Source organism: Xyrauchen texanus, chromosome 27, assembly GCF_025860055.1.
Source record: "Xyrauchen texanus isolate HMW12.3.18 chromosome 27, RBS_HiC_50CHRs, whole genome shotgun sequence".
Classification (NCBI taxonomy): domain Eukaryota; kingdom Metazoa; phylum Chordata; class Actinopteri; order Cypriniformes; family Catostomidae; genus Xyrauchen; species Xyrauchen texanus.
Genome location: NC_068302.1, coordinates 384,165 through 401,008, shown reverse-complemented (window position 1 = coordinate 401,008; position 16,844 = coordinate 384,165). Strand labels below are relative to the sequence as shown.

At 40.1% G+C, this 16,844-nt stretch overlaps 1 protein-coding gene across 4 annotated transcripts in view; it reads left to right on the top strand.

The window, feature by feature from the left end:
* bpifcl (BPI fold containing family C, like) overlaps window positions 1–16,844 on the top strand; it is a 73,357-nt gene that overhangs the window by 37,338 nt on the left and 19,175 nt on the right. For all 4 annotated transcript variants that reach the window (XM_052093740.1, XM_052093738.1, XM_052093741.1 and 1 more), the window contains 6 exons: window positions 5,322–5,385; window positions 5,496–5,556; window positions 9,440–9,531; window positions 9,765–9,941; window positions 10,496–10,555; window positions 10,823–10,990. In XM_052093740.1, coding sequence (XP_051949700.1) covers window positions 5,322–5,385; window positions 5,496–5,556; window positions 9,440–9,531; window positions 9,765–9,941; window positions 10,496–10,555; window positions 10,823–10,990 — 622 coding nt within the window. The remainder of the gene's footprint in view (window positions 1–5,321; window positions 5,386–5,495; window positions 5,557–9,439; window positions 9,532–9,764; window positions 9,942–10,495; window positions 10,556–10,822; window positions 10,991–16,844) is intronic.

The window sequence follows — 16,844 nt, the reverse complement described above, 5'->3', positions numbered from 1 at the left end:
GCGTGTGGAAATGCTCTTACTTTCACTATTAAACATATAGCCATGAGTTCTACTGTCGATTTTTAAGCGATGTGACTTCAAATGTTTTAGTGATCTTCGATTACGATCATTCAAAAAATGTTTCAGACCACATATCTTCTGCGAAGCTGACGGTTCACCCCTATACTTCAACGTTTAATAATGCGTTGGACAGTTCTTAACACAATTCCAGTGATTTCAGCAAACTCAGTTCTTTTCTTTGCTTGATGAAGGCCAATAATTTGCCTCTTCTGACACATAGTCACATATTTTCCACGACCACAGGCTTAGAGGCTGTCATGTCTGATGTACTGTATGTCTCTTTAGATAAAATGAAAATGGTTGTTTCAGAAATGAGAAGCTACACACTGCATCAGTTAGGATTAAAAGAACTGTTGCTAGCTGAAACATATTAATCACTGCAATAATGACCCAACCATAGACTTAATTCTATTCAAACTGTGATTATATATATATATATATATATATATATATATATATATATATATATATATATATACTATATATATATACATACATATACATACATATATATATATACACATACATACATATACATACACATACATACATATACATACACACACATATATACATATACACATACATATATATGTGCAGACAGAGAATTAAGTTTTAAATAAGTTTGAATTAAGTTTGGAGCACAAGAAATAGAAATAAACCTTGTTGTAAATTGTCAGCATTAAGCCAAGCTAAAATGCTATTTCTAGCCATTTTACATGCACTTATCTTATCTAAATTCACATTGGATCATAATTTCTTTTTTCTAGTAAGATCTTTGATATTAGGGGAAAATTTTTTATTCTTGATAATAAGTTTTGTATTGTTTGCCTGTAAAAATATCTAGAAATCCTTAAAACAAGATCAGTTTGATTGATCTTGTTTTAGAAACAACACTGCGTAAGATATTTGGATTTTTCAGAGAATGTATTTTTAAAATGTGTATTTTGAGTTCTCCTTCTGTCACTCACTCGACGTTGTGTCGAATGAAGTGACACAAGGGGCCTTCCTGGGATGCCAAACGTACCACTGAACCTAAGAAAAGGCCAATGTCAAGTTGGCAGACAGAATTTGCATGCCCCGCCCCGGACATACGGGTATAAAGGGAAGCGTGGCAGCGAATGCCAGTCAGAAGTTTTCTTCGGAGCTGAATGGTTGTCCAACAGCAAGCTGAAGTTCACCACTGTTTCACACACCTCTGTCAGCGTGAAGCATTGCTGTTGGATCTACGGCGCGTTTCCAGCTGGCGTTCTCTCTCTCTGCACGCTGTGCAGTCTATGCCCCTGGGCGCTTCGACAGTGCTTTTCACTGTTAAAAGAGTGTTCTCCTCCTAACGACGGGCTCGGTTTCGCCGGGTAAATCCCCATGAACCACCCACCCCCGACACGCTCGCTCGCTTCCGAGCTTGGGATTAGTGCTGCTCTGCCACCGACCTCGCTCTCACAGCCTTGAAGGTCACAGTGCAGGCACTCTGGTGGGTGATGGCCACCCTCTTGGTACAGGAGCGCCACCTCTAGCTGAACATGGTCGAGATGCGTGACGTTGACAAGTCATGATTTTTCAACGCCCCCGTCTCCCAGCTCGACCTCTTCGGTGACACCGGCGACGACTTCGCCCAGCAGTTCTCGGCAGTGAAGAAGCAGACGGAGGCAATTTCTCACATCATGCCGTGGCGCCGCCCAACCAGCGCTCCCTGCCTGCTCGCCGAGGGTGTCCAGCAGGTGTCCAGACATGTAGTGGTGACCACAGATGCCTCTCGACAGGGTTGGGGGACCGTGTGCAACAGGCACGCTGCTGCTGGCCCCTGGACAGGACCCCGGCAGTGTTGGCACATCAACTGCCTAGAGTTGTTGGCTGTATCTTTTGCCCTACGGAGGCTTCTCCCACTAATCCGGGGCAAGCACATCTTCATCCGTTCAGACAGCACCGCGACAGTAATGGACATAAATTGCCAAAGCGCCGTGCACTCCCGTCATATGTCACAACTCGGCCGGCATCTTTTGGAGTCAGCCATGGCTCAGGTCGCTGCGCGCCACTCACATCCCTGGCAACCGCAACATGATGGCAGATATGCTGTCGCAGCAGGTTTCGCCCAACAGAGAGTGGAGGCTCCACCCCCAGGTGGTCCAGTTGATTTGGGACCAATTCGGCAAGGCACAGATAGATCTCTTTGCCTCCCAAGACAACTCCTACTGCCCGCTCTGGTACTCCCTGACAGGAGCTCCTCTCGAGACAGACGCACTGGCACACAGCTGTGTGTTCTTCCCGAGCCGAAAACCCACAGAGGTGCGCAGTTTGGTCAGTGCTTTCATTCCTGCAAGAGAGGCTGGAGCGGAGGCTGTCCCCCTCCAACTTGATTATCAGGTTCCTGAAAGGCGCCCGGAGACTGAACCCTCCCCGGCCTAGCCTATTCCCCTCCTGGGATCTCTAAGTGGTCCTCTCGGGCTTTCAGAGACCCCCCTTCGAGCCGCTTGATTCAGTTGAGCCCAAGGCCCTCTCCCTGAAGACGGCCCTCCTGATCGCGTTAGCCTCCATCAAGAGGGTTGGGGACCTGCAAGCTTTCTCTGTCAGTGACACCTGTCTGGAGTTCGGGCCGGCACATGTTCACGTTATCCTGAGGCAGCGACCGGGCTACGTGCCCAAGGTTCCAATGACCCTCTTCAGGTACCAGGTCGTGAACCTGTAAGCGCTGCCCCAGGAGGAGGCACACCCAGCCCTTTCATTGCTGTGTCCGGTACGTGCTTTGCGTATCTATTTGGACCGCATGCAGAGCTTTAAATGTTCTGAGCAGCTCTTTGTCTGCTTCGGCGAACAGCGTAAAGGGAACGCCGTCTCCAAACAGAGGTTAGCTCACTGGGTCATTGATGCTATTTCTTTAGCTTATCACACCCAGGCCATGCCCGCCCCCTTGCGGGTTCGAGCACACTCAACGAGAAGGGTGGCATCCTCATGGGCACTGGCCCATGACACCTCCTTAGCAGACATCTGCAGAGCAGCGGGCTAGGCACACCCAATACCTTTCCCAGATTTTACAATCTCAGGGTTGAGTCGGTCTCATCCCGTGTTTTGTCAGGTCAGAGCCAGTAGAACTCGGTAACGCAGCACAACCAACTGGGTGTCCCGCTTGCACACAGCGCCCTTCACCAAGTTGATCCAGTGTGCCTTCTATCCCAGGTTAGCCACTAAGCGTCGCTCCCTGGATATTCTCCTCCCTAGCATTCTGGCCTGCAAATTCAGCAGATCAATTCACGTCCAGACCCACTACGAGTCACAGGTGCTCTGTACTGGGGTCGGGCTCCACGGGCTTAGTTCCCTTTTCAGGCAAACTCCCCGTGATGTATTTCCTGTCGTACGGTTCCCCTGTCGGCATACCCGCTGCCCCGGCCGCCGTGTTTGTAGAGTCCCCCCTCATTAGGCTGGACCTACCACCATGCCATTTCCCATGTACGGCTTCACAACCCTTGTGGTGTCCCTCCTGCCACAGCACTAGACCTAGCACTGTAAATGGCCATACCTTATTTTCGGCTCCTCAGTGCAAAATCCTAACTGGCACTCGCTGCCCCGCTTCCCTTTATACTCGTATGTCGGGGGCGGGGCATGCAAATTCTGTCTGCCAACTTGACATTGGCCTTTTCTCAGGTTCAGAGGTACGTTTGGCGTCCCAGGAAGACCCCTTGTGTCACTTCATTTGACACAACATCTCGTTCCTTCCCTCGTGGAACGGAGGTTACAACAGTAACCATAACCTTTTTATAGTCAAAACAAATGAAAAAAATCTACAAAATCTAATCTAGAAGTAATCCAAAGTATTTAGAATATGTTACTGACCTTGTGTAATCTAACGGAATACGTTACAAATTAAATTTTACAGAACGTAATCTGTAGTGGAATACATTTCAAAAGTAACCCTCCCAACCTTGCACATTATATATATATATATATATATATATATATATATATATATATATATATATTGGGGGCCAAACAAGAAATAGTTATATATAATCTAAATATATATTTGTAAATCCCAAATATATACTTGAAATTCTGAATATATCCATATACAGTTGATGTCAGAAGTTTACATACAACTTTACAACAATACATTTTTTCACAATTCCTGTCATTTAATCATAGAATACATTCCCTGTCTTTGGTCAGTTAGGATGTAGTCAAAGTCAAAGTAGTGACTTTATTTTAAGAATGTGAAATGTCAGAATAATAGTAGAGAGAATTATTTATTTCAGCTTTTATTTCTTTCATCGCATTCTCAGTGGGTCAGAAGTTTACATACTCTTTGTTAGTATTTGGTATTATTGCCTTTAAATTGTTTAACTTGGGTCAAATATTTTGGGATCCTTCCACAAGCTTCTCACAATAAGTTGCTGGAATTTTGTCCCATTCCTCCAGACAGAACTGGTGTAAGTGAGTCAGGTTTGTAGATCTCCTTGCTCACACACACTTTTTCAGTTCTGCCCACACATTCGGATTGAGGTCAGGGGTTTGTGATATCCACTCTAATACCTTGACTTTGTTGTGCTTAAGCCATTTTTCCTCAACTTTGGAGGTATGCTTGGGGTCATTGTCCATTTGGAAGACCCATTTGTGACCGAGCTTTAACTTCCTGGCTGATGTCTTGATATGTTGCTTCAATATATCCACATAATTTTGCAAGTACTACAGAAGTACCCACTCCCCTCCCCTCCCTAAACAATGAATGCTGGAGTTTCCTTTGTGCTCGAGCAGCGCTAACAATGTTGTCCTTGAGCTCCAAAACCTTGTTGTCTATTTTGTCTTGCTCTCTTAGTGGCGGCTGGTTAAAACACACAATCCCGACTTTTGAAAATCAAGTGTTTCAAAATCTAAACCATAACTCGTAAAATGTGTAAGTCATCTCAGTATCAGTTTAGTTTAAATACTGCAATTATTTACAGTAAAACTAAAGATGTACTGTATATCTACTGTACACTTAACATGAATGGTACAAGACTGGCATATAGGTGGTGCTCTTTTCAGTCAAAATGCTTCGATATACAGTAAGCCTGTGTTCAGTGTGAAAACATGGAGGTAAGCCTATGCCAATTTTCATGGTTATAATCAATAGAATATTGTGCTGTAAATCTTCTATATTATCCCAAATTGTTTGGATCTGAGATTATTCCATATCCCTGCTGTTGTGAGTGAAGTGATCATGATAATTTCAAGTGTTGATAATAAGATCTACAGTCCTTTACACCTGTTCTAAATGTGTTTTTCTGCAGCATTTTGTTCCAGCCGTTTGTAAAAAGGTTCAGTGGACATATTTCAGATGTGTTACGTCAGAAGGTTTGTCATGCTTTTAAAGACAGATACACCAAATGAACACTATTGCCTGTTGATGATGCTTTCGTAGATTTTTTCATTTATCTTTTCATCCTCTCTCTTTTCCTTCTTAGATTTGCCAGGCAACTGAACAAGCAATTGTTGACTTGGAGAGACACCTACTGGAATATTCTGGTACTGACAAGAGTTATTTCGGAAGCAGGATCAATTTACTCAAAATTTACTCATGTTGTTGCAAACACGTATGGAACACACAAGGTAACATTTTGAAGAATCTTCACACAACTCTTTCCTACATAACTTCAGCAGTGATGGACTGTAGCTTCACTATAAATGAAGCTGTTAGCTAAAGAGTTTTTACCCCCAAATTAAAATTCCATCCCAGATATGACTTTCTTTCATCTACTGAACACAAAAAAAGATTTTTAGAAGAATATTTTAGCTTTGTAGGTCCATACAATGAAAGTGAACGATGACCAGAAATTTGAAGCTTAAAAAGCCTATAAAGGCAGCATAAAAATAATCCTAATTATACTCTAGTTGTTAAATCCATGTCTTCAGAAGTGATATGATATGGGGCGGATCTAGAAGTTTTTTTTATAGAGTGGCAAGGGGGTGGCATGCAGACTTTGAGGGGTGGCAACACCAAAGCAAGTGCCCATGTGTAGTTCTTCTGGATTAAGGTACCAAGCTTCATTGCAAGAAGCACTAGTTCATTAATTGGAGTAACTTTCATATTACAAATGTCCATGCGATACAACTGCATTTCCACAGGAACTACATAGTAACCATTTTGCAACATTGGATAATGTTTGAAAATAAGTAACAAAATGTATATCAACAGAGCACCAAGACAGTGTCTATTAAACACATCTCCAAATTCTAAATGTTCGTAAACTTCACATATACCGTAGAAACGGCAATCTGGACTAAACGTCACCACCACATATTCTTATTCTGTTAAGTGTAAATATGGATGGAAAATGTATGCATATCTCATGTTATTCTGCTAATAAAGTCACCTTTGTAACAACTGGAATAAGTCATTTAAAAGCGAAGATTAACACAAAGTTATGTCTAAATAAAAATAAAATAGAGAGAGGGATAGGGAGAGAAAAAGACAACACACACACTACATACACACAAACAATACAGTGGAGAAGGCCATCACAATGGAGGACCCTATGCCACCCCAGTGGATCCGCCCCTGTATTGTGTGGGTCAGAAACAGATCAATATTGTGTATTTTTAATCAACATTCTCGTACAGTGTAAATTGCTGCTCTATTTTGGCCCATTTAGTGTCTTCAGCATATTTTGGAAAATAATTATGAATAGTTCCAAAATAATAAAATCTATGTGACAGATTTTAGTTTTTATGACTAAATATACTAAATATAAGCCTAATACTGCATTGAAAAAAGCAGTATTAATAAAAAACTCAAATAGGTCCATATTAAGTCATTATAATGTAACACGGGGATGAAAACTATTTTAGAGCTACAGATGAATACAATGTTTATTAACTGTATATGTCACTTTATTGTGCTTCAGTTTCTTGCACACCCTGTTTTCTGATGGCTACGGGGATTGCTAGATTTCAGTGGCATCCGGAGCTTAGCCCACATGCCATATTGTAATATAAAAATAAGAAAAATCCTTCCTTCCGTGACTTCAAATATGACCACCTACCTGTCAAATAACATTTAGGGCTTATATTAAGCGCACAACACTGACACTGGTTCAGAACTTTATAGGAGCAAAAGTCCAGTCGCATATTAAACTAATCAAACATGTTTTCATTTAAATTGTGGATCAAAGCGAGAACTACAACTTGTCGTCTCGTTTGTTCATTGTGCAGAAACTAACACTAACAATAAAATCAAAGCAATTAAACAATTTAAATTCGCAATTGTCATTTATCATAATATTTTGAGAATAAAGTACAAATAACGAGAAGTCAACGCGTTATGAGATTAAAGTCGTAATATTTTGAGAATAAATCGAAAGGAAAGTCATGTGATGGACAACAGCAAAGTGGAGTCTTTACACACAACATCACTAACAAGGGAGATAACTTGGCTATACAACTGAGCTGAATTTGTGGGAAGTGTTTGCGAGCTCTCCGTTCATGAATGAGGTGTGCATTAATACAGGAGTTGCAACCTGTGGGCGCCTCTCAAGGGAGGTGTGAGATACAGGCTCACGCTCAAGTGAAGCTAAAAATAATTGGAACTGCAGTGAATTATATAAGTCCATATCAGGATATTGTATGTGGTAACATTCCCTCAGTTACAGTATTGTTTAGAGAGGAAAACCCAATAACAACGGCAAGCAGGACTGCTCAAATCTGTCCAATTCTTTCTAATGAATACATTACATTTCCTACATAACTGCTGCAGTGTCCAGATATTAATAACTCTGTACAGATGCACCCAAAGACCAAAGATTTCTTTATTGATGATTCAACCACATCCTCCACATCCATCTCCTGCATTAATGAAGCCGCTTGCTCGCCGTCCATTCTATCGTAGTGATAATGATGCTCTGTTTAGCCTAATATTGCATTTTTTTTCTCTTTAATGTGCTACATTATTCTCACAATATTATGACTTTAATCTCATAATGCTATGACCTTATTAGCATAATATTGTGACCGTGATAAAAGCGCAGTGGCTCTGATACAGAAAAGCTGCACCCCTGTGAAAGAACATAGAAAGCTCCCACTCAAGGTGTTCATAATTCGTCTGATGAACTTGAGCACGAACAGCAGGTAAAAGTCAAAGTACGAACTGTCAAATAATGCAGGTTGGGCTCACTGATCAGAATTCATTTGAAGCCAGAATTGCTGCCTGCCCTGTTGCTTTTGTACCCTGATGTAATGAACATTAAGCCTTATTTCTTCATTTCTTCATCATAAAGTATGGCACATCCTGAGCCTTGTGTCATATTCAGATTCATAATACTTGTCAGATGAGGGCACTATTTTCTACTGTTGTGCTTGACAACTGTGAGAAGATCTGCTTGTAAATGACACAGTAACTATTATTGGTTTGTTTGTGTTTGCTACATACACCGATCAGCCACAACATTAAAAGCACCAGACTAATATTGTGTAGGTCCCCATTAGCGACAATCCACATCTCAGAACAGCATTCAGATGATATTCTTCTCATCACAATTGTACAGAGAGGTTATCTGAGTTACAGTAGACTTTATCAGTTCAAACCAGTCTGGTCATTCTCTGTTGATCACTCACATCAACAAGACATTTCCATCCACATAACTGCTGATCACTGGATGTTTTTTGTTTTTGGCACTATTCTGAGTAAATTCTAGAGACTGTTGTGTGTGAAAATCCCAGAAATATTCAAATAAGCCCGTCTGACACCAACAATCATCCATGCGATTATCTAATCAGCCAATCATGTGGCAGCAGATCTAGATACCAAAGTGGTCATGTGGTTTTCAGATAAATGATGCATGGACGTCACAGATCGTATGATAAACATCATGTAAATAAGTCTTTTAGATTAATTGTAGCAATTTATTGTTAGTTTATGTTGTGGTTTAATTAGCTACTTTAAAGAGTAGCTTTCAGCTTAGCTTAACTCATTTTTCTGTTGAGTTAGCTAGCTACATTTTGAGTATCTTGCCTGACACTAAATGTCAGTTAATACTGATCACAAATATCAAGCTCCAAAATGGATAAAAGGTACAATAAAAGCATCATGAAAGTTGTCTGTTCAAATCGTGTGCTATATTCCAAGTCTAATGAAGTCAGCTTTGTGTGAGGAACAGACCTAAATATGGACTCCTTTGACGGTTTTGTTGTATGGAAATGAGCAATTTGAAGATTCTTTAAAATACCTCCTTTTGTGTTCCACGGAAGAAAGAAAGTTCAACATGTTTGGAACAAACATGAGGGTGAGTACAACTGGATGACAGAATTGATATTTTGGGTGCAAATTTGTTTGTTCAAGAACTTGTAAGTCCAAATCGTTAGAAGACCAAAGTATATTTATATTGATTCAATATTTATATTGATTTTGTTCTAGTGAACATACGTGTGGATCAGTATATATACGTGAACATCCCTCTCACATCCTCGCCCTCTGTGACAGATAACAGCATTGAACTAGATATGAAGGTAAAGATGAATTCAGAATTTGTTATCTTGATTTCAGTTTTTTCACAAGTGAGACAAATTCATATTAGTATGTTTCTTTTCTGTTGAATATATTCATTAGCTGCTCTGTATTCAGCTAATATTATAGCTTTAAAATCTGGGTTCTGACAGTTTTTAAAGGTACATTCAGTTATTGTTTCCTTGTTAAAGAAGTTGAACTCCTAAAGACATTTAAGGTGTTTTTGATGTGACAGGGTGAGTTTTACAGCAGCAGTTCTCCCTCTGAGCCACCGTTCTCTCCAAACGCATTTGACATGCAACCTGCAGAAAACTACACGCTCTCACTGGCCGCATCGGACTTCTGTGTGAATTCAGCAGCTTATGCATATTTCAGCTCTGGGCTTCTTCAAATGAACATCAGAGATGACATGGTGAGAAAATAATAACGGTTTCATCTGCTTTCTTAGTTCTGGTTTAATAATTACATTAAATAATAATAATAAAATCATTTAAAAGCTTTTACTACTGGACGATGAATAACAGGTTGGTGTGCTTTTGCCTCAATAACACATCACGTTTAAGCGATGTCCGGAAGAAAGCACAAGTAATTATCAGCATTGAGATGCCAAACAAACCCCTGACCCTAATCGAGCGTAACAGTCAAAATCATATTAATTTTTCCATTGGGGAACTGATTTCTAAGGACAAATTAGAAACCTTTAAAACTCTGAGGTAGATGCAGGCGCTGTTATTTAAGATGAGTTGAAGTATTACACATAGGGTATTAAAGCAGCTGACAAATCCAAACCAGACAAACAAAGTCTTAATACGTATACGTACATATCTATGCTAAAACACATTAACCATCCAAAACATCATAGAATTGAGCGTTTCTACAGAACATTTTTAAATATGGCTTAATTTTGATACGGATACAAATTTAAAACATTCAAGAGATTTCTCTCTTTTCATATGTCAATCATAGATACCAAAGAGCTCCCCGATCCATCTGAATACCAGCCAGTTTGGCATCTTCATTCCACAGGTCAGTGAACCAACAGTACATTGGATAATTCTGAAATATTGCCATGAATTCATGCATTGTATTTCACTGATTGTAAAGTTGCATGAGCAGAACTACAGAGAAATGTGACTGAATGTGAGCAGTCATTGAAGTTTTAAGACTCTAACTCCATCAGATCTTTCTAACACTCAGTCTCTATGCTTCCATGAATGCATGTAGTTTAATTCAAGATCATGTAAAACCTCAAACTGCTGTTCAGATGAATAATGTGCAATGGTTTCTGTGCAGTTGCGCACCCAATATCCCAACATGGAGATGCAGGTGCTGTTATATGTGAGCGAGACACCACTCTTCTCCTTTAGATCTACTGAGGTGGATGTTCATGTAACGGCTGCAGCAAAGTTCTCTGCTGTTAAACATGACCGCACACTGATTCCTCTGTTCAGAGTGGATGTGGTGAGTTTTCAACACATAAACAACATCCACATCATATCTGAAGGGAGGAGAAATCTCTCTATATTTAGCTTATATCAAAATGTAAAGACAAAGAATTCTCTTGCATAAAACATGCTAAACAGAAGATAAAAACATAATTTATAAAGAATATGTAGTAATAGCATAAACACAGCTGCAGCATTAGAGTTGATGCAGGTTGCACTTAGTTTCATCCACAATCTGCAAGATGGGAAAATGCTAAATTACTCCAAAAGCCCTATCCATACAGGACTGTTTCCAGATGTCTGTAAAGTAGGCCTAATTGTTACTGCCAACGTCTGTAACGTTTACTGTCAATTACACAAGATAAGCAATGTCTGTATTAACTGCTGAGATGAGTCTTCATCATTTACACCACAATCAGAAATGACATTTTCCATTAAAGGAATATTCCAGGTTCAATACAAGCTAAACACAGTCAACAGCGTTTGGCATAATGTTGATTAACACAAAACATAATTTCAACTTTTCTCTCCTTTTATTTAAAAAAGCAGAAATCTGTGTTACAATGAAACACTTACAATGGAAGTGAATGGGGCCAATCCATAAACATTACAATCAAAGGTGTTTCTAGACTCTGTTTAAATTTAATTACAGCCCCTCTTAAGAAGCTTTTGATGAACTCCGCAATCAGCACGCAAATCTCAGCAGTGACAGTGGAGCAAGTCAAGTGGTTTTTATTGTCGTTTCAACCATATACAGATAGTACAGTAGACAGCGAAACGAGACAACGTTCCTCCAGGACCATGTGCTACATAAAAACAACATAGGACAAACACAGAACCACATGAGACTACACAACTAAATAAAATACCTATATAAAATACTTATATATACCTATATAAAATGAACGTGCAAAAGACAAGGTGTGCAAATGCCCTCTTGGTGGGGCACGTACACCACGCTGTGTGTGCGTGGATGCTGCGGACAATAGCGTGAAGCCTCCACATGAGCTAGGTCTCCGCGGTAACATGCTCAACAAGCCACGAGATAAGATAAGATTGACAGTCTCAGACACGGAGGCAACTGAGGTTTGTCACTACACCACCATGAGGACTTAAAGCGCATTGGGGATTGGGCATTCCAAATTGGGGAGAAAAAAATAATAATGTTAATAATAATTTTACAAACTTTGATGAACTCATTTTCAACTGTGATATTTAGTTTGCTGCAAGATTCTAATAAATAGGATTTCATCAAAGAATTACAATACTTAATTTAACATTTGTTTAAAATGCTTTGAATAATTTCAGAAATGAAGACATTCTCCATGCACGCAGTGATCCGCTGCCTTGTTTATACTTTCACCTGGTACTGCAGCGCGTCTTGTGCATGCAGCTCTTGACGCTCAGCATTTATAGGCCCTGTCCCAAATGGCACCCTAGCCAACGGTATACTTCCAAATCCCAGGAGATCAGTAGTTACAGAAATACTCAAACCAGTCCTACTGATCTCCTGGGCATGATTGTTGGTGCCACATGGGCTGTTTTGAGTCTCACACCGTAGTATATTGGAAAAAGTCTTTACATTTAGACATTCATACACACAGCCACACTTCTGCAGGTACATACACATGTCGCTGGTTGACCGAATGATGCTATTTAAATAAATATAATGAATATTATAAGCTGCACCATATGTACAGGAATGTACTCTCTCATGTCTTAATGTTTTAGAGACTCAAAATCATTCTAAAATCTTCTTTGAAACAATGAAAATAAAGGTTTAGTGTTCGTTTACTTTAAAAAAAAGTTAAACTTCCTCAAGAAAAACTATTCAATAAAAACTGAAAAGGAGCAAATTCTATTTCTCTGGACAACTGGATAAATTAAAGTTTGAACCAACATCAAGAAAAGCAAATGATCCGTTGTTGCCAATCAGGAAAATAATATTTTTGAAATCAGAATTTTATCCATGATTGACATTGCCTCTTCCGCCATGTTTTTACCTCTAGCATGGAAACTTCAGTCCGCTGTGATTGGTCAAGAGGATCCACAGTGGGAGATGTAGGGTATTAGTCCACTGTTGAGCTCGCACTGATGTGGGCCCAACTGAAGGGTGCATTGTGGATGCAAAGGGGGTGCTCATGAGCATGCGATGTCACTTTGTGTGAACAAACCCTCATGAACAGTGGCTGTGTCGAGAATAATCCAGACTTGAGATATAATAAAGATTCATTTGGCTGCAGCCACTGATCTGGAGTCAGCTTTTCCCTTCTCACTAGTAATTAAGGTTTCAACATGTGGATGGAAAATGGATCGTAGACCAGAAGTTACGAGCACCGTCATCCTGAGTGGAAATCAGAATTGTACCTATTATTGTATTAATATACAATAATACTGGAAGGCTTTTGTGGTGGCAATTTTTCACTACCGCAATGGTAAAGTGTCAACGACCACTGGTGAATGGTGTTGGACCATCGTTTGGGGGTGGGTGAGGGTGCGGTCACAAACTATATTTTAATTATGGATTAAACTTTAAAAAGTGAGTCATTGAGGGGGATCACGTGATGCTTGCAGCTAGATAGACGCACTTTTTTCGCTTCCCCACTGGGTCGACGTAAAATAACTATTTGAAGTAACAATTTTGCCGTGTGATTCACCGCAACTGCTGTAATAAGTGTCAAAATGTCCCTGGACAACTTTTTTGCACCGCCCGCATCGAGTAAGCAGAGAGACGGGCGAAAGAAAACTGCTAGCAAGACTAATGCTAATAGCACTGCTAACGTAGCATCTGCTGCTGCTAAACAAATCGACACTGAATACGAAGAGGCTGAGCGTGATACGGAGCAGGCGGCTACAGAATGTGAAGCGGAGCCGGAGGATGTTATCTTCCAAAGAGATTATATATTAGTTGAGAGAGTGACCACCAACATCGCTGAGATGCTAGACACCAAACTTGCTGCTGTTGTTAAACCAGTTAAGGAACTGTCTCAGAAGCTGGACGGCATTTTGGAAAGAGTGACGGATATAGAAAAGCGCGTATCTGATCTTGAGGACGTGTCAACGGTGACTGAGCCGAGACTGGAATCTTTGGAAAACGCTCTCAAAAAAGCACTGGAACGCCTTGATAATTATGAGAATCAAAGTCGTCGCCAAAATATTAAGATCACAGGGCTTAAGGCTGGCTTTGAGGGTGAAGATCCAGTTACGCTCTTTGAGAAATGGATTCCTGAAGTTTTGGATATGCAGCAGGACAGGGTCAAGATTGAGAGAGCCCATCGCACGGGACCCGCGCTTGGAGGGGGAGAGAAACGCGGCTCTCGAGCGATCCTAGTGAGATTGCACAATTACGCCGATAAACAGAAGATCCTTAATGCAGCGAGAAACAAAGGCAGGCTGACAGTGGGCGGTCAGGAGGTGTCCTTCTACCAAGATTTTTCGGCTGAAGTGATCAAGAAGAGGCAAGAATCGGCAAACGCGCGGCGGAGGTTACGGGAAGCGGGCATCAGATACGCTTTTGTGTACCCGGCTGTAATACGGATCTTTCAGCAGGATGGGACTACGAAAGCACTTTCCAATATGAAAGACGTCAACAACTACATTAAAGAACTGACTGAGAGATTAGACACAGGTAAATAACTCAGACTGTGTTCCGCTAATAGCAACGTTTGGCTATTAATAAGCTCCGATGACAAATGACAGAACCTAAAAAGCGTTGAAATGAGCGCTTTGACAAATAATACTGGGCCTCATTTTCTGTTATTTTAGGTTGTGGGTTAAGACACTCAAGTTGTCTAAATGTACGTTTTAATTTGGTATCATACGGCTTGTTACAGTGACCAACAATTCAGCTGGGAAGGTTTTTTGTTTTCTTTTTTCTTTGCAACGTTTTTCTGGCTCGCAAGGACCCCAGCTGGATACTCCTTAATAAGAGTATGACGAAGTTTGTTTTTGGTTTTTGTATATTCCACCTTTTAACAGGTTTGTGGATATTTAGGTTATTGTTTGTTACTCCAAGCTGTGTGTTTTGTTTTTGCTTGGGTTTTTTTTTTTTATGATTTCTTTATCAGCACAGACAGAGTTAAAGATTGGGATGGGACTAAATACGGTACTAATTTCTACTCTTTTGAATACAGCATTAAGTACATAAAGTATATAATAGGTAGTAATGAGTATTAGAATTTGTACTTGGAATGTTAAGGGATCCAATAATCCAGTGAAAAGGAAAGCTATCCTAAACAGTCTAAAAAAGGACAAAATCCAAATAGCCTTTTTACAGGAAACACACCTCAGCGACAATGAACATAAGAAATATCTCCGGGAGTGGGTCGGTCAGGTTTATTGCTCATCCTTTTCAACAAGTAGGAGGGGGGTAATAATACTGATACATAAAAACTTGCCGTTTGTTGTTACAGACACATATAAGGATACAGAGGGGAGAATCGTTTTAACCAAAGGAATGCTTTAAGGGGAAATTATTTTGCTGGGTAGCATCTATAGTCCTAACGTAAATGATGATGATTTTTCTGCCTTACTTTTTGACCGGCTGGTTGAGATGGACTCCTCAAACATTTTGATAAGAGGTGATTTTAATTGCTCTCTTTGTCCTTTTTTGGACAGGAGTCCAGCTAGGAGCAGTCAGTCTAAAAGTGCAAGATCGCTTAAAAACGCACTAGAGGAAACCGGCCTGTTAGATATTTGGAGGCATTTAAACCCTTCAACACAAGGCTTTACATTTCACTCCTTACCTCAATCATCAATGTCCCACATTGAATATATATTTATTTCGAGGCATTTGGCTCATCTAGTGGAGAAATCAGATATAGGAGTTATTGCCATTTCTGATCATGCTCCTGTTAGTTTAGAGATGCAACCGCCCAGACCACTAAAGCGAACTATTTATTGGAAGTTAAACAGGCTATTACTTTTTGATGACAATTTTATTAAACTATTAGAAGAACAGACCGATTTGTATCTAAACATCAATGACAAAGAGGACGCTGACCCTAGAATTGTATGGGATGCTTATAAAGCCTATATGAGAGGGGTTATAATCTCATATACAAGCTGTAAAAAGAAGGAACGAATAATAATACAAAATGACCTTGAAATAAAAATTAAAAGACTGGAAAAAGAATATTATGCATCAAAATCAGACGAAGTCCTTAAGGAATTAAAGACATCCAGGGACATGTTAAGTGACTTAGTGACAAAGAAAGCTGAGAAGGATATGTTATTTGCACAACAAAGACAATTTGAATTTGGCAATAAACCAAACAAATTCTTGGCAAGGCTGGCAAACAATGCTCCCCCTAAATTCTTTATTACGGCAGTTAGGGATGAGAATGGTCAGCGTCATATGGATAATAAGCACATTAATGAATGCTTTAGACAATTTTATGAGGAACTATATAGTTCTGAGACTGACAAATTAAAAGATTGCCACTTTCTAAACAGCTTGAATATACCACGACTAACCGAAGACCAGGCTAACTTACTGGAAGGTCCCATTACATTATTAGAAATTGATACAGCCATTTCATCACTCCAATCGGGCAAATGCCCTGGAGCTGACGGATATCCCGTTGAGTTTTTTAAGGTTATGAAAGGCAAGATTAATAAATTATTACAGAGAGTATTTAATGCATCCTTTGAACACTCAAGTCTCCCAGGAACTATGTATATTGCCAATATTACAGTAATACCAAAAAAAGATAAGGACCCAGAACTGCCTTCTTCCTATCGGCCGATAAGCTTGTTAGGAGTAGACATGAAAATATTGTCAAAGGTGTTGGCCAATAGATTAGAGCAGGTTGTATCAGTCATAGTAAGCACAGACCAGACTGGATTTATTAAGGGTCGTCTGTCCTCAA